This window comes from Sceloporus occidentalis, unplaced genomic scaffold (genome assembly GCF_023333645.1).
Source record: "Sceloporus occidentalis isolate IW3139 unplaced genomic scaffold, rSceOcc1.0.p SCAF_48, whole genome shotgun sequence".
Classification (NCBI taxonomy): domain Eukaryota; kingdom Metazoa; phylum Chordata; class Lepidosauria; order Squamata; family Phrynosomatidae; genus Sceloporus; species Sceloporus occidentalis.
Genome location: NW_028317028.1, coordinates 4047879 through 4067230, shown reverse-complemented (window position 1 = coordinate 4067230; position 19352 = coordinate 4047879). Strand labels below are relative to the sequence as shown.

General features: G+C 41.0%; 1 protein-coding gene across 1 annotated transcript in view; it reads left to right on the top strand.

Annotated features, from left to right (window-relative positions):
* The window catches only part of NCOR2 (nuclear receptor corepressor 2), a 127362-nt gene that overhangs the window by 63565 nt on the left and 44445 nt on the right, over window positions 1-19352 (top strand). The window contains exons 16-18 of the mRNA XM_089491036.1: window positions 1589-1651; window positions 13176-13318; window positions 18367-18511. Coding sequence (XP_089347162.1) covers window positions 1589-1651; window positions 13176-13318; window positions 18367-18511 — 351 coding nt within the window. The remainder of the gene's footprint in view (window positions 1-1588; window positions 1652-13175; window positions 13319-18366; window positions 18512-19352) is intronic.

Here is a 19352-nt window from a genome sequence, read left to right as displayed (position 1 = left end):
CTCTTTTTTCTGTGTCCCCACTTCAGAAGTTTGTCTTTCGTTTATAAAAAAAAAAAAAGAGTCCTGTTTTCTTTATAAATAAAGTATGCTTAAGAAATAGTGATTTAAATAAATCTGCATATCGTGGATCCCATTAATGAACTGGATACCTTTCCTGTGTAATTAATGATCTGAATTTCTTCCCTGTGTTGCTAATTAAGGCTAATTAACCCAGATAATACCAACTGGTTTACCAAAAAGTGCTATACCGCTTGTGTCATTATCCATCATCAGTGCCAGCATGGATTTATATTAGAAACGGAAAATTTTCTGAATGGTCAATGTTGGCCAAACGCTCCAAATGGTTTTTGGCATAGAACCCATGTTGCCCTAAGCCTGTTTGAAGAAGTCTTATAAAAAGATTTACAGTTGATTTTAACCAACCCATTATTAAAAATAGATCTGCTGAGTGTATGTTGAGCAGGACCATCCCTTTTTCTTTCCATGTTGATGAAGTACTTATGTACAGCTCTTCAGAAACGTAGTCTTTTTTGGGAGCATTATATTTAGTTGTTCGCATGGTCCTCTCATCATTTGCTGGGCTTACCATGGCAGGTGGTCATGACATTAGTCCAAACGACGCTGGAAAGCTGCCTGTTCTTGGCCCCAGGTGTAAACTGTGGTAGAGTTAGTAAGCGAACCACACCTAAAATTGTTGCTGGTGTAGCATTTTGTATTTTTGTTGTGTTCTTTAAGCACCCAGAGCTATTCATTGTCCTAGAAGGTCATGTTAGCAGCATATTCCATCAAGAATGTGAGCGTAACTCCCTGCTCGTAACCAGCTGTAACACCTGACTGGGTTCTTCTTTTGCTGGTTAGTGAGGTTGCCCTTTCAGCTTCTTTTCCATTGCTTTATAAAGTAGCTCTTACTTGCTTTTTCATTATCTGATGTAAGGATTAAATGTGTCCTCTCCCTTTACAGTCGTGTGACTGTGTAGAATCTTTCTTCATGAAAGGAAATGACTTGAGTGAGATGCCAACTGAAATACTGCTCACCGAACTGTAAAGGATGGTCCTTTGCATCACCCAATGGGCCAGGACTAATAGCTGCCATGGGCACGCAGCCGCAATCTCCTAGCTTGACAAGTCCCTGCTATATTTAATTGTCTCTGCAACTTTTTCACCCCTCTCTTGTCCTTTGTGTGAACTGCGCTCATGGTATCGTGGGCCAATACATGCTGGGCTCTGAGCGCCCGCAGCTTATACCTCTCCCTTTCATGGCCCATTAGATGTGGAACGGCAGCGGATGATTTTGTCCAGAGAATTTACATCACCGCCGTGTACAAATGGAACAGCATCTCACAAGTTACACTTTTATTTACTGTTGCTGTTGTCTGTTTTACATTGTCTTTCTCTAGCTTATTGAAGGTTATAACTCGATAAACAATAATGTACCCTGAAGAGACAGGCTATGTCAGTGGTAACAGTAGCACCCTGTGGCTTTCAAGGGGTAGCACTCGGGTCTGTCACACGAGACCTTCAATTACATGGCCAGTGTGGAAAGAGATTTCACTTGGATGAATAACTTGTAGTTTTTTTCATTTTGCAGCTGCCATGGAGATGAATGAAAGCTCTAGGTGGACGGAAGAAGAAATGGAAACTGCCAAGAAAGGTAAACTTGAAAGTGTTATTACCCTTGTACATGAGTATGAGCTTCTTTGTGCAAGATTGTTCTTAGAATGGTGTAAACTCATGGTTATTGGTCTCTGTGTTAATGTATGTAGGGTCTTGTTTACATATCACATAATTTGGATCTCTCCAGCAGTATTCTTTTCACACAAATAATAGAGTGGGAACTTTTTATTACGTTATATAAATTATAATATAGATTTTTTTTTGGCCTGATTGTCAAAGACACAGGTGGTAGCTACCTTAACGCCCAAAATGCCTCCTGCGCCATGTCCACGCAAGCACCTGTAACCTTTATAGCAGCCGCTGCGTGCCTACAGCAGTGAGTACATGATTACAAGACAATGCAGTATTATTAACTATCCCAATAAATATAGACCTCTTCTCAATAAATTCTATAGAAACATTGCCAGAGAGTATGTTTAGTAGTGTAGCTCACACAGGGGTTTTGTAAGTTATGTTTCACATATCTGTGTGTGTGTATATACATTTATACACATAATATATATATATATATATATATATATATATATATGTATATATGTGTGTGTGTATAGATTCTAGATTTTAGATTTAACCACGTTCTCCGAACCAAATCTGACATTGATTGGTCTCCCTCAATGTGATGCTGGTACCTGTTGAGGTCATGCACACAAGCTGAATGTTGCTGATAGGATGTTCTCATACCTGGTAATGTGGACAAATTATACAACACCGTTACCATGACAACCAAATGGAACATCACTACTGTTTTGGGTTTTTTCCCCATCGTTGTGCTGGATTTGGCACAAAAATTTGAAAGTTAAACAAAAAAAAGGTTCTATGAGTTTTTACCCAAGCTATAGTGTAATGTTAAAGAATCGTGTGGTTAGATTTGAATTCTGTGGCACACTAAGCTTATTGCATTACGATTATTTTAATGCTTATGTAGCATTTTATAACCCGTTTGGCTCCTTAAAGTAGCTTATCTGTGTTTTTTTCCCCGCAGGGTTTCAGTTTTTCTTCTCCCCTTAGTTACTCCTTTCTATCGTTAGAAACCTATTGGTTTTGTTAACTTTTTAAGCTGGGGTAAAGAAAGGGATGGCAGGTTTGAGTCAGGGGAAGTAGCGTTGTTGACAAAGCTCTCTGCAGGTCTCCATGCTGTTTGCTCGGTAGCTCTGTGGATCATCCCACCAATATCTTAACTGGTTTACTGGTGCACTGGTTAACCCGGAAGTAGTCTGTCACGGAGCTGGCTAGTCCGACCGACTGCCTCCGCTGTCTTGTGCAACACACTTTCCCCGGTTCCCCAGTCACTAGCCGAGACTCAGTGTAGGGTAAAACCAAACGAAGACTGATTTATTTTAGACACACAGAGCCCCCTTAATCTGCCTCCCAGAGACAACAGGGGCAGTAACGGGATTAACAATACAATAGGTGGGGGGAGACTGATTTATACAACATTAAACATCAAAGAATGGTGGTCACTCCCTGGTGGCAGATCCTGGCTGTCTGCTGGAGATAATCCCCTCAGCCAGTGATGAGAGGATACTGCTGGGGGTAGCCACAGAAGCCTTTACAAACCCAGGGCCCATAGTCAATAGGGAGGAGGCTGGCAATCAGGCTTCTCCAGTGGTCCCAGTGATGGAGGCTTCCGTCACAATTCTTCCCCCTTCGAATTGGACTGACATAGGATGAGACCCCAAACGGGTTGACTCCGTAGTCAGTCAGTTTATTTGGCCCATTAATGCCCTCCCAAAATTGGTGCTCCTGCTGCTGCTGGGGAGATGGGCCGGCTGCGCCATCTCCCGGGTACCGCTGGGGAGTGATGCCGCCTGCATCCCCTCCCTGGTGCTCCTGTTGCCATTGAGGAGGGAGTTCCGGTTGATCCGGTCCTGGAATTAGGTTCTGCTGCTGGGGGGGCGGGTCGGCCGCTGTATCTCCCTGAACTCCTGCAGCTTTGGTAGGTGCTGCGCAGAGGCCAGCGATGCTCTGCCTGGTTGCCAGCACTTCAGCTGGGGTTAGGGAATCTTGTGGGTCGGCCTGCCGCTGGGGAGGGAGGGCCGGTTCCTCTGCTCCCGGACATGTGAGCTGCCGCTGGGGAGGGAGGACCGGTTCCTCCGCTCCCGGACATGTGAGCTGCCGCTGGGAAGATGGACCGGCTGTCACATCTCTCCGTTCCTCCCACTGCCGCTGGGGAGGAAAAACAAGTTCCTCCGCTCCCGGGCATGTGAGCTGCCGCTGGGGAGAAGGGCCGGCTGCCACATCTCCCTGGATCCCTGTAGTCATTGCAGGTGTGGGGCAGAAGCCAGCAGCGCTCTGCCCTGTTGCCAGCTCTTCAGCTGGGACTAAGAGATCTGGGCAGACTGCCCAGCATTCTGAGGCCCCCGGTGTGGAGACCGCAGTGTTATCCACCCCTCTTGGGTTAACATCCTCAGATGTAAAATCAGTTAGATCCACAATCTCTGGATCTGGTTGTGGAGCACAGTCGCACAGCTCCAGTATCGGATCTGGATTAGCTGCCCAGTATCCCTCTGACTCAGGGGTGGAGACCGCAGTCCCATCCACCCCACCTGGGTCAACACCCTCAGCTGACCACTCAATCACATCCACAAAATCCACACAATCCCTGGACACTGGGGCATTCTGTTGAACGCGGTCAAACAGTTTTTTATACGCCTTCTCCAGTTCCCACTCCTGCGTAATTAAAAAGTCTAAATCACCTTTAAGTCCTAGCGCATCTGGGAGGTCCCACTCCCTGAAATCCCGGATGTCCTCAATCCGCCACTCCGCTGTACTGCCGAAGTCCGGATCCTCCTGAAGACTATCCCATAATAATCCAGGGCCACCAAAGTCATAGCCCTCTGGAGAACATTCTTTCGCAGTTCCCCAATATGCTTGCTCTGTATACCACTGCAGAGCCCTATAGTGATCTTCCAGCTCTACCTCCTGTTGGACCAGCTTGTCCAATTCGGATACCCATTGCTCCTGGGGTTGCTGTCCCAGGAAAGACATCCGTAGTTCCCGCTGGTCTCTAATCTTTTGTTCGGAGCTTGGAAGACACTGACCCCGGCGTATAACAGCCCTCTGCCATACTGACCGTCGAACCACTTGCCTCAGGTTCTGGTATTGTTCTGTAGGCAAAGCAGTGGTGTAGCAGGAGAGGATGACCCGCAGCAGCCCCTGGAATTCTGATACCACATCCATGTCCTTGTCAAGGCGACCGAAGTCTGCCGTCCTGTCGGTCAATCCCGGTAGAAAGTAAGTGTCCCTCAGACTAAGAAGAAATCCCACCGCTGCCACCAATGTCACGGAGCTGGCTAGTCCGACCGACTGCCTCCGCTGTCTTGTGCAACACACTTTCCCCGGTTCCCCAGTCACTAGCCGAGACTCAGTGTAGGGTAAAACCAAACGAAGACTGATTTATTTTAGACACACAGAGCCCCCTTAATCTGCCTCCCAGAGACAACAGGGGCAGTAACGGGATTAACAATACAATAGGTGGGGGGAGACTGATTTATACAACATTAAACATCAAAGAATGGTGGTCACTCCCTGGTGGCAGATCCTGGCTGTCTGCTGGAGATAATCCCCTCAGCCAGTGATGAGAGGATACTGCTGGGGGTAGCCACAGAAGCCTTTACAAACCCAGGGCCCATAGTCAATAGGGAGGAGGCTGGCAATCAGGCTTCTCCAGTGGTCCCAGTGATGGAGGCTTCCGTCACATAGTCAGTGTGGTATGGACCGCTCCACCAAACTTAGCAATCATGTTAAAGATTGTGCATATTTTCTATAGTGTTTTAACTAAAGAATATTTAGCCCAGGGCTGGTGACCCTACAAATTAGAGAATTAAACCTCTCATCATCTTCATGGCCAAGTTTAACGCATAGAGCCCCCCCCCCCCCCAAAAAAAAACCTTTGTTGATGGTGTGCCATTAGTTGGAGCAGAAAATGACAAGGGGGGGCTTCTATTGGTATAAATGTTCCTGCTTGGTTGGTTGCTTTGAAAATAGGACTACTTTTAAAACTGCAGCTGGATCACGTTGTAATACACAATCTCAGCTGCGCCCAACGTTTCCACTGTACACCACACAGAACGCGATTAGGGAGAATTTTATTTCCTATAGTTCTTTTATGGGAGACTAAAGATAAAAACAGTCGTAAATGTTGTTGTTAATAAAGTTCTGCCCCAAATAGGTGATCCCTCCGAGTACAATTCTACAAGAATAATTATAAACAGTAGGCTTAATGGGCGATACTGGGACGACGACCTGTCCAGAACAAATTGTGGGTTTCATTAAACCTCTTAGTATTGCATTAAACCATGGTGGTTTGGGAATAATCAAAGAAAACATTTAGCCCTATCTCTAGTATAATCAAGGGGAAGGCAGACCAGGCATAATGTGCTGCTGCAGCGCCATTTTGTTTTTGATGCTCTGCATTGTATATGTTTTTGCAGTTAAATAGCCACTTTCTCTATGGAGACTGCTGGCTCTTTGTGACATTATAGCACACCAGGATCTCCCATCATAGCTGCCAGCCAGGATATTGTCAGAGGAAAATAATTAATGTGACAATAATGTTACTTCTTGTAATTGAGAATGGGCTCTTCAAAGCAGTTGCAAAAGGTTTTTATTTTGAAACATTTTGCAACCTGTTATTGGCAGACTTTTTCACAATCAAATAACGTTCTGACCGACGTGCGCGTTCAATCACCTTCAGCGGTTCTAAAATAACAATAATAACGATGGGATCAAAAAGGTGCAACTGTGCAGAGTTGGGAAAGCCCAGAATTGGCTATGAGAGTGGAGGAGATCCATCTGTTGGTTTAACCATTCCGGCCTCAGACACCATTTTGATTTTGCAAACTCCTGCGATTGTCTGCGAGTTAAGCGTTGGACAGGATGCAGTGCTTCGCTGGCTCGCACAAGTACTTTATTAAACAAATGAAGGTTTCTGCTGGCTCAGCAGCCTGGTTGCAGAATGGATTTATCTGATTCGCTAGGTATGTCTTAGGAGCCTCGAGACGATTCAAGTTTTTGTTTTTTTGGCATGGCACCGATCTGCCCCTGGCCTGCCCTGACCTGTCCAGTGTTTTAGTAGAATATATATATATATATCTCTTAACATGAGTTTGAGTTGGGGCTGAACACTGCATGTTACAGCTGGTGGTGAGGAATAGCAGATGGACTGCCAAGATCCTGCGCGCTTAACCACTTCAGTACCGATCTGATTGTACACTAAGGGAGAGTTGGTCCTCTTCATGTATTGTAAAGATTCTATAATAGGATTTTACTCAAGAACCAGTAGCCATGTTCCAGATGATCGTGGTCTGAACATTGCCATGTTATTGATGTAAAAAAAATACATTTTAATATCAAGATGAGGATCAGAAATTTATTCTGTGTTTTTAAATAGGATAAAGAGTGAAATCTACTTGTTGTTAAAATTAGCTGTCAGACCCACATAGTGGTGGTGTTAAAAGTTCCCGGGGAACACAATGTAACTCAGAAAAAGCTACCTTGCTTGCCAGATACTGGTTCTACAAATGGTTGCTAGTAAAGGGTCATAGTGACCAGCTTGGCTCTGTACTAAAGGGTGTCCACATTCTGCATTAACCCAATTTACAGCGATTCACATGTAATCATCATGCTCCATTTTTAGACCTGAGCTCCTGTCATTATTATGATTTTTGGCCAGTAAACATAACACTGTCCCGTGCCCCCTTACCGTTAAACTGCCTCGCCACAGCCATACTATGGATTTGCTCTGTAAAGTCCTGTCCTGACTTATGCAAAACTAGCCGTATATGATACCCTGCCGTGGACTGCATCTAATTTATCCCTTTGATATAACTGAAAAACATTATATACATGCTCATTTCCTTAGGGACATTTAGATATTAGACCATAGGTCAGCAAAAATGTCCCACTTGTATAATTTATCAGACTCTGTACATGATTTCAGCTTACATCACCTTTTCCTGAAACTAAATCTGGTGTAAGTGTGAGGGTTGCATGTTTAAATCCACAGTGGATAGAGTTCCCCTCCCACTTGATAAACAGAATTTGTCATGCCTACCCATCAAACTGTGATACCCCAACGTACATTATTTGAGTGTTTCCTATGTTTGGGATAACTCATCATTGCTAAGTAGCTGCAATCCTTAAACAGGGCTGCCTGCTTTCTAGTAGAACCCTGACCACCACAACCTGTGAAAGCTGCAGAATCGCCAAAGCCATTTATTAACCCTTAGTCCTCTTAAGGGAGGAATTGGGGTATAAGATACAAAATATGGCCATGATGCATTTAGACTCCTTGTACCTAATTTTGAATAGGTTTCTTATTGACTTTTTACAACCTGAGCTACTGAACTGTTCTGAGAATCTCCTACTCATTTTAAATGTCCGACAGTATTAAATTCAAACTATTAACACCAGTCCTTTGAACCTATCAGCAGCTTCTGACAAGGAAGAGTGAGCGCTCTGGGGAAAAAAAAAAAAACCAAATAAAAATGGGCTGTTTAAGCGCATTAATTCAAATTAGTTTCTTCTGTTTTTATAATAACCCAGACTGCTGTTTCGTCAAATAATTTCCTTAACTATTTTGGGTCCAGTATAGAGCACTTCAGACTTCTGTTTCCATTGTTGGCACTGAAATAGTCGGTGGTTTCTTTCCCTGTAGAGATGAAACTCATAAAATGAAAGTGAGGGGTAGAAGAAAAAAGAAAAAAAAAAAGGCATCTTTCGTATACTTGAATAACCCCTTCAGCGCAAATAAGACTGAAAGCTTTTTTATATTGGATCTCATTCAGATGTTAGAGAGAGAGGAGGAGGAGGAGGATGGTGGTGGGGGGGAGACAAAAAGTGAGAGAGAAGGAAGGCTGGTGCCAAGATAGCCGCACCCTTTGACAACCTGGGTCCGTGCCACACTCGCTGCTATTAACGCTTAGTCTAGAGGTCACATTCAGACGAGATCAGCCCGCAGGTCAGGCAGGAGAAAGATTAGCTCTCATTTTGTGACTCCTCCACATAGCAACAGTATCAGCCTCCCAGCTGGCAGGAGCCACGCATCTGCAGTGCTGCGATCTGCGCTTGGTGGCTTTTCTCCTCTCTCCCTCTTCCCTGATTTTGTTTGGCAGCGGCGTGTATAGAGGCTCGAATCGGAATTAAGCTCCCGCAGCCCGACAGAGACAGGTAGGTTGAAGAAACAGGCAGCAAGATAGGGCGAAGTTGCTAAAAGTTAGTCTGGGGTGGTTAGATATCGTGTTGCAAAGTGCCAGGCAGCCCAGTGTAGAGGGAGACGGCAGCATCGCTTGGGAAAAATTAAAAAGATAAACTAGTGGAAGGGAATTTTGTTTTTTTACTTCAAGATTACGGTAAAGATGCAATTTGATAGATATTGTTTTAGCTAAGGACTCATGGAAGGAGGAGGCAGACCCGGGAGGGAGAAGTAGATTAAAAGCCCCAGTGGACAGAACATGTGTTCCTGACCACTTCTGGCCGTCCATCAGGAGGTTTTCGATGACAGTGACCTGGTTTCACATCCTCGATGGAGAAGCCTAGCCTGGCCGCTTGCCATTATGGTGGCCCACAGTTATATACAAGGGAAATCCTGAACGCCCTTACTGGTTACGCTAGTCTATTCTGTATATTCCTGGCCGAAGGGCATGACTGTTATTATTGTTTAATGTCTTATATAGCGCCATCATATTGTGCAGCGCTGTACAATGTAAACATGACATAACAAGTAGAGTATAACATTACAAACAGTTTGACGGAAACAACCGGTGAGGAGGGCTCTGCTCAAACGAGCCAAGAATCTAGAAATACTATGACTTTTCTAGTCAGTACTGTATCTAGAAATACTATGACTTTTCTAGTCAGTACTGTATCTAGAAATACTATGACTTTTCTAGTCAGTACTGTATCTAGATATACTATGACTTTTCTAGTCAGTATTGTGGTTTTGTAATTTTTTTTTTATTTTTTTTTAACTCTTTGCTTCAAATGATTAAACCCAACTTGAAAGTTCTAATTCTTAAGCAATGTAGAACGCGACTTACATGTAATACTATGTTTTTGCAAGTTTTTTTTCTTTTGAGATGCACGTGTTATCTTTACCCTTCTTGTACCTTAAAGAAAACCTCTGTGTTGTCTTTTTGGTCACATCTGGGAAAATGATTCGTTTTCCTGAGTGCAGTTCTTTGCCAACAATAAACTTATAAACTTAGGGTCTTTCAGAGTGGGATTCATATATTCAGAGTGTGATTTATTATATATAGATTCTTCTTGTAACGTTAATGTCTTCCAGCTAGGATTTTTGAATAACTGTGTGCCAGAGCAGTTTGGCATGCATGGCAGACAAGCATTTTCAGCTACCCCCTTGACCTCCGAACATTTAATCACAAAGAGGGTATTTGATGAATACGGTCTCTTCCATGTGTTATAACATGCAACATTCATACAATAAACAATCCACATGTGTCAGACCTCCTACCATACATATTAAAACACTTGCATCTTAAGAAATGTAGATGGGCTTAGGCCATACAACACTCAGACATGCCCTTTTCGATATATTGGTGAATATATGGGGTTTATAATATTAGGTTGACATTGTACTAGGTCACTTTATTCTTCTTGATCAACGTTCTGTGCCATGGTCACACTACCTCGACTGACCGAATGTCTGCTCGAAACAACACTATCATTACTGCGTGCCACAGTCTATAATTAGGAGTTAGATTGTTTTCCTTTAATCTCACGTTAATTCTTATGCAGTTTATGATCTTCTTTTCCTTGTTGGACGTAGGAGCTTGCCGCGACCTGTTAAAACTTTTTCGTCTGGGACCAAACTCAAAGAAGCTAAATAAACTGTGCTCTTGCTCATTCCGTTCAATGGTGGTTCAATGCATTTGGTATACACTATTTTTGTTCAAGATCCAAGCTTTTGCATAAACGTTGTGCCATCAGGGTTGGTGCATTTCACATCAAAGTCCATCGCAGATTGCAGCCTAATATTCTGGCAGTTCAGTGGGTTAAATGAAACGAAGAGCAGGCACATTGTCCGGTGTGACGACAAACTCTCTGGCACAGAATGTTCTATGGCTGCAGCTCCGTGAGTTAATCTATTTTGCTATCTCGCTCTATGTTGTGCATCGCTAATTATTGAAGAGTACAGAATGGTAAAAAAAAAAAAAAAATCTCATTGCCTTGGTTTCAGATCTCGGCTTTTACGAGCTCCCAACCTCCCCGGGTGAAATGTGAAGATGCTCTTCTTTGTGTTTAGCGTACTTGTAAATAAAGCATGTGGTTTAGCGTTGAGCGATGCCTTGGATTGATTTCAGCAGAGCCTTATGTATGCAGGGGCAGCGTGACACCGTTTGCTACAAGGAAGTCATCATGTTCCCGCTACATAATGCCTAGAGATGGCCCTGTTAGTTGCCTTTACTCCCAGACGTTTTGCGAAAATAATGTTCTAGATATTTTGAAAGCTCTTCTAGAAGTAGTATTAAACCGACGATTCGACGTATGTAACGTGGCAGGTTATGGTCCAAATAATTCTTTTGGTAATGCCAAATTTTGTTTCCTAAACATTTAATCTGAAAAAGGAAGCTGAACTTTGGATTTCTTTAGAATTTAAAAAAAGGAAGGTTTCTCGGTTCACAGGGTATATTTCTACAAGACAGGATGGCATTAAGATCTCGCTGACATCTTTGTTCTGCGCTGTCTGTTGGTTCTGTTAGTATTTGAATCATCCTGATTTACATTTACTATTTGACATTTGAGTCGCCCGTTTAAAACGTCTTTAAAGTTTCAGTGCTAGTAATGTCATGGTATTTTCAGATGAATAAATTGGCACAATCAGTGTTATATTAAAATGCCCTTTTTTCACCAAGTGTTTCTATCCAGTATCCGGTGTTTAATTTTTTTTAAGGATCATTTTTTAGAGATATTGTCTGTTAAAAAGCAGAAATGGTTGTTGTGCCAGGGGTTGGATTTGATAGTCCGGAAGGTTTCAAAATATACATAGGAAAAAAATGAAGTCCGTTTAGCCTGTCCAAAGAGTAGAGAGCTCATGGGACCTGTAGCGGCTGACGCTCTTTGCACTGCTGTCTAGTAATCTTGGTGACCGTCATAATCATTGGAGCAGATATTCGTATTAATGATGCAGATACACCATTGACTCTGTGATTTAAGCACCTTAGCCTAATGAATTTATCCCCCGAGCTGCCGTTTCACTACCTCCTTCTGCTGTGGAATGGCTGCCTATGTTCACAAGTGTGTGTAAGACTATTACAATCACTACTGCTATAGGATATATAGAAGTGTAAGTGAGCTTTTACCTGGGTCACTACTTCTCTGTAGCCTATGTGTCCAAGCTATGCTATAGTTAATGCTAAAATATGGCTGGAACAATATGGTTAACGCGACTGATCTTCAAGTAGAGGCCTTTGCTCAATAATCTTTATAATTCTGTTTTATTATCAATGGTGCCACCCCAAGTGCTATAAGTACTTTATTTCATGTCCTGTACTCTGGATCTTAGCTATTATATGTATGTTTTATTTTTATACATATATTATATATAACTGTGAAGTAAGAATGCTTAGAAAAGGGTGGTCAGACCAGATATTGATTTTTCTTCTGTTCACTTACTTTGCAATGTGTTAAATGATAACAAAATAAACCAATAGCATGTCTATGTTAGCAAGGATTCTTACTTTAAAGCCTAAAACTTTTGTTATATATATATATATAATATATTTATACAACCTGAGGCCTTACTATCTTTATGCAGTAAGCCATAGGAAGAGTGCCAGAGGTTAGCCAGTCAGTCGAATATAAAATACACCTAAATTATTTGCTGAGCATTACGGCCTGTGGTCCACCATTCCTGGAACAAGGACCATAATCGACCAGTTCCATAGTGATTATGGGTACCTAGTGGTCTGTTATATTATGTTTCTGGATCTTTTTTCATCCAAGGGATATGCCCCACAGGAATAGAACAGTTTGTAGATAGAATACATAAACAAACCGTTTTTACTAATTCCCCAAACATTTCTTTTTAGCAATTTAGTCAGGAAGCACCATCTTACTAAATCAGAAAAGTATCCTATTATTTGTATTGCACTCAGGCATTTTGGTGATACGTAACCTTTTGTTCCTCTGTAGTACCGAATAAATCCCACATCATCGTTTCATTTTGTAAATGAGTATGATCGTTTTCATTAGAAAGTCTGATGGCTTTTGCAGTGAAGCTTAGCTCATCTGGTCGAGCAGAGGGTTAATGCCACCCAGCGCCAGGTCTATTGATGTATTTTCACTGAACTTGTCAGGCTAATGACTGATACAGCTGGTACTTGTGCGATAAAGGGTGGGAATTCACTCTTTATATCAGCAGCCTCCCTGTTCAAGGTCTGGGATTAAACAGTGACGTACTAATCCTTCATTTCTTGCTGTTTTGTCCTTTTTCAATGATTAACCACTTCTACCTCGCGTTTTGTTTCCGTTTGCCGCAGCTCTGTTTGAATATGGGCGCAACTGGTCTGCCATTGCCAGGATGGTGGGCTCCAAGACCGTATCCCAGTGCAAGAACTTCTACTTCAACTACAAGAAGAGGCAGAACCTAGATGGCATCTTACAGCAGCACAAACTGAAGATGGTAAGAAAGGGGAGACTTTGGCTGGGTTTGGTAATATGGTGTGTGGAGCCATTGTAAAAAAAAAAATAAAAAAAAAAAAAAAAAAAAAAAATGCTGGGAACTTGAAAATTGGTCTTTGCTATTCATTTATGACACCAGATTACCCGCTGTGGCTTTGCAGTCCACTCTTTTTTTTTTTCTGACATGCTAAAGCGCACAAACAAATCAGTTCAGCCTGGCACGGTCCCACGGCCACGGGGTTTGCCTCATTTGTGCTGTTGGACTTGAGCTGTTTACAACATTAGTTCAACAATGTAACAAATCTACAAATGGATTTTAAATATAGCATAGCTCGGTTTTCCGTGTATATATATATCTTCAGTTCCATTACTATGTTTTCATTATCGTGTATATATATATATATATATATATATATATATATATATATATATATATATATATATATATATATACACACTGTGTGTGTGTATAAAATCGGTTGTAATACACATGCTTGATTTAGAACTAAAGTAAGTTGTAGGAAAACGTTACATTCATATGTTTATGTGTAATATGCACCCCGCTCTATCATACATGTATAATGCGTCCGTGTATCTGTTCTGCACGCTTGTTCTCCCTGGCCTTGGATCCCATAGCCGTGCTCTCTTGTCTCGCTGTTCTCCCCCCCGCAGTGTAGAGCTTTTCTGTCTTTAGGAGACTACTTCCCCCTTTCAAGTGCAATTTCTCTGAAAGATCTGCAAAATCTTGGCAAGCTTAAATATTGCTTGGCTGACTCATTTTGGCAACTGTTGTAGTGCATTTAACTGTTTGCGCGCCAGATAAGTGTGTATCACTATACCACGCGCAACACCAAGAGCACGCACAGTGGAATTATGCGTGAATGTGTCACAATTAATAAAGAATTGCAATGGTGTGAATTTACAAAGTACTAAGCAACCAATAGTTAAATCACACTTTAAATGTAGTACATCTTATGTGCATCTTTTGGATGTATAAAGACTGATTTATGTATATATCGTTTCTGGTGAAAGTGGTAATCCTAAACGATGCCCAGGATTGTGCCACGTTTACATCTTTGCACCAGACTTTAACATATGTCCCCTTATAGCAGTGTTACTGGAAGCCCTATGAAGCCCCCATCTCTAAATAAACTACCATTTTAGTGTTAGTGTGAATGACACACACATCACAAACATGAGCACAGAGCTGCTAATTAATTTAAAATTACAAAATTTGAATCCATTCCAGTGTTGTGGCTGTTGGAAGAATGTTCATGTTTTGTAGAACCCCTAACAATAAGCATACACCTCAAAATCATTCTGGGATTGTGTATGCATTCGTTTTAGGTGTTTTTTTATTGTATTTGTTTTTATAGTTTTTCATGGCATAGCATGATTTTCATTGTAATACCAAATGACGGGGCAAAGCTCTGTATTAAAGAAATCTAGATTCCAATTAACAAGATTTCAATTATGAATTTCCACACTGGCCCTCTTTTTGCACTGAGCCATGTTCTGTAAAAAAAACCAAAATAAAACTCCACAGCCCGCTAAAGATGGTAAACAAATGCTTGTTAAAATGTTTTAGTGTGGAATATTATCTGGAAACAAGAAGCATTTCTGAACATTGTAGGTTTTATGTTTCTAAAGTATCCATGCGCAGTCAAAAAAAAAAAAAAAAGTACCAAATGTGAATTTAATTACAAACTTGTGTTTGCTGGAGACAGAAAATGGCACGGCAGATTCCCTGGGTGTCTTATATTTTAATGTTTTTCTTTCTTAGAATTGAGCATGTTTTAATTGGGGGGTTTCTCACAACTCTGCCCCCACCCCCCTATTTTTTTTTTTTATTCTTTCCTTCGATTTGTACTTTTCCATCTCTTGAAAAATAAGCACAGAAGGGTTGTATTTCTGCCAGCAGGGTTATTAAACTAAGCACAGTAAATGCAGCGATTGCTAGAACTATGGTATACCGGATCCCGTCTGCTGGATGTCTGCGCTGTCTTCCTGAATTTAGTGCACGGCTTTATCTCCGGCTTTATCTCCGTCATATTAGGAATGCCCAGTTCTTTATTTTAAGAATACCTACAGTGAGATTGAACACATTTTACCTTTTTGCCATACAGTACAACTAGATTTTGGAAATATTTTTTGCTGTAATATTTTACAGTTAAGTACAAAGTTGGCTAACTTCTTATATATATAATATATATATAATATATTTCTTCTGATATACCACTCTTATCCCCTAAGAAAATCTTGTTGGCTTCAGAATGGATCAGCTATATATGTGCCACGGCTTTGTGCACTCTAGCGCCCCACCATGATTTTTTTTTTTCTCTTTACGCGTACACCTGATAGTTGAACTTTATATAAATTTTTGGTCAGTGCTGTTTTTATATTGACGATGGACGCGTTATATAGCTTATATAGTGTTCCTAATGCTTCTTAGAGCAAATCTGGCCTTTTGGTTATTGGTGGAGTTCTAATTCCAGTTTTCAGGGACACTTAGAAGTTAGTCATTCCTAACCTTTCAAAAATGCAGTGCCCTCCACTAATACTGGCACCCTTGGTAACTATGAGCAAAGAATGCTGTGAAAAAATGTCTATTGTTAATTGTGAAAAAAAAAATACACAAACATACTTTGCTCTAAAAGATATCAAACGGTTGCAAACATAACACGGGTTTATCAAAATAATTGTGAAATATTTGTGTGGCACAATTTCTGACATCTTTTTAGACTATACTTTGTGCTGCCTCCCTTTGCCACCACTATATTTAACCTTTGGCATATAGCTACCTCTCTGTGTGCCAAACACTCTATTGTTTATTGCCAAAAAGCTCTATTTTGGTTTCACGTGCCCATAGAACCCGATTCCCTTTGCATTTCCAGCAGTGTCTCTTTTTTTTTTCCTTTCTTAAAATCCTTCCTGATGTAGGTGATGTCAGATCGTTTTGGAGACCCCAATTTTTGTAGATTATTTGGCCAACCGAACCATCCTCTTCACAGTGTGTTGAGACAATCTAGATACCCGTCCTCTTCCGGGTTAATTTCTAATATTTCCAGTTTACTGGAACTTCTTAATTATCACCCTGATGGTGGAAAATGGCATTTTTCGATGTGTTTGCTTTTTTTCTTACAGCAGCTTCCCATTTTGTGAACAACCTTTTGCTGCAAATCGGTTATATTCCTTGGTCGTACCCATTGGAACAGATGACTAAGGGAATTTGGCCTATGTGTTGCCTAATTGTGATACCCACGTGAAACAGGAAATCATAGTTGAACAATCTCCTGCTCCTAGTCACCCAGGTGTTCTAAAAAACTTTAAATATCAGTGGGAATGTACTTCAAATATAGTTTTCTCATATGAATTCATATGGGTGCCAACAATTGTGCCACACGTATATAGTTCACTTTTTTTGGGGGGGGGGATAAACCTGTGTTGTGTTTACATTTGTTTGATTATCCATGAAAGCAGAGTTTTTTTGTGTATTTTTTGAAGAAAAGATCAAAAGGTTATAGAATAAACACACATTTTCAAATAATCTACCAAGGGTGCCAATATTCGTGGAGAGCGCTGCATGTCATACACATAATTATAAGGATATACAGTGTGTAAATATATATATATATATTTATTTTTTTCCGGTAGTGTTACAAAGTTCAGGGTCTGCCTGACCATTAAATCTTTGTGACACTAGCAGACTGCGGCTGCTGTAAACATTGTTTGTGTGATACAATGATGTAAGAGCCCGGCTGAAACATGACAAGGTAAAGAAGACCTTTGCTATAGTAACCATTGTGATTGACCATCATATGACTGTTCTGCTGGACCGTTTCTACAAGTCTCTCCAGATAACAAGAAGCAATTAAAGTGCTGGCCGAGGGGAAACTTTAAACTTTTTCAGAGTTACAGCTTAAAAAAAAAAAAAAAAAAGTGGTTTTCCGATAACTGGGAAGCTGAGAATGTCTGTTACCTTGGAGCTCTGAAATAGAATTGTGTTGTGCATCTTTTGTGCAATTTTCCAGTCCCCAAATGGAAGTATTTCAGATGCTTTTAAGGCCAGCCTGTCTGTAATGCAGCCCATCTATAAATAGCACGGATCCGGAGCAGCCATTATTACAGGCAAACGATTCCAAAAAGACACTAGAAATCTGACAAATTACCAAGGCAATTTACTTTGAGTGTGTGAGTGTGTGTGGCTGTGTTGTCTTTGAAAGCAACATTTATTTTAAAGACTAGATTAGGATACCGGCGATATTAAGTGATCGAGTACCTATGCTTTCCATACTGTGATTTCTCCTGAGTGTTCCTCACCCAAATCCAAAGTTTCAGCTACGGAGTCGTGGTTGTTAGGTTGTTGGTGGTTAGTGGAGTTCTCCCCAAATCTCTGCAACTGTGTTTGTTTGTAGTAGGCCTTAAAATGAAGTGTATGATGGTTTGTTTACCGTAGTGGGGGCACGCGGATGAGTGTGCAAGAAAGCTCTGGCTTCAGCTAGCTGGCCTCACGAAGAGCCAACTTTGGCAAGTTCTTCTACAGGAAAGGATGAGGTGGCCCTGTATGAGGCATAATACAATTGGTTAGGGTTCTTTCAAGAAACGTCACTGCTTGTTGCAAAAATAAGACAGATACGTACACATGTATAAGCCAGCATTTATTATTATTAGTGCTAACCTCATTTCTTTTGAAGTCAGGAAAATACGTTGATAAAATTACCTACAAAATATGTATGTAGCATATGGGAAATGTGGTTCTGTCCCACATTTGTACTATCACTGTGTGACCCTATATGTAAATTATTATATACTATGGTAATTAAGTTGCATGGTGATGTCATAAATTGGGGACTGTACAGAAATATTCTGTTAGCACAATGTATAGACCACTGTATATGCTCTGTACTCCCTTTGATACTGTTTAGGCAGCAGCGGTTCAGGGCCCTAGAGCTAGGCTGAGCCCTGCGGGGATGTGTATGTTATGAAAATGAGTTGGAAATGGACTCCAAAACTGAGCTTATCCACTAATTTCTTTTCATATCCCAATAGGAGAAAGAACGGAACAACAGACGTAAGAAGAAAAAAGCTGCTCAGATGGAAGAGGAGGTTCCGTATCCTCGTACTGTGGAGGATGAAGAGATGGAGGCTTCTGGAATGAGCGGTAATGAAGAGGAAATGGCGGAGGAAGGAGACCGTAAGTGAAATTATTTACACTGTGTCGGTCCTGCATATGCTAACCTTACCTTTACAACCTATGCTATATATAAAAGGGTTTTTTGTCTATTATTGACCCATCCATACATCATTAATGACCACATTCCAGCCAGTTCAAAGTTTTGGACGGTTTTGCAAAAGCTATATTTTCTGATTTAATCGACCCACAGAAGCAGTAAATTCTTTTTTTTTCTCAGGCATCAGTCAGGGAAACTATGTTTATGTTTAACTTGGTGACACCTGTTGCTCACCTACTTAGTACCAAAAACTCTTGACATTAAAATATTTCCGTGTCTGAAATTTGCCTGCAACTCCGTCACCTAACTGTCCAACTGGGTTTGTAGCCAAAATCCATGCATACCAAAATTGAAAAGAATCCCTTTATGCAGAGGCTGTGATATACACACATATATATATATATATATATATATATATATATATATATATATATATATATATATATTTATTTTTATATTTTTTATTATTATTTTTTTTTCCCTTTTTAGTGTGAGTTAGTCAAATTCACAGCTACACGTGCTACCCTCATACATTGGGCACTATTTAAACAGTGCTGGCCCTGGCCTGAGTTAGTGTGTATATCAAAAATGCCTTATAACTGCTGATAAACACACAGAAATTTACAGATGTTTCTGTATTGTGTAAAATGTTTTCTCACTTAGGAAATAGACGTATTTTTAGCTACAGTTTTTCTTTAACCTATAAGGAAACAAGAAACTGTTTTAGATAATGAGTTACCGTCCTTGAGAAGTGGGTTGATAGAAAGCTTTTTATGGCTCCTCCGGCATAAATATATGTGGCAG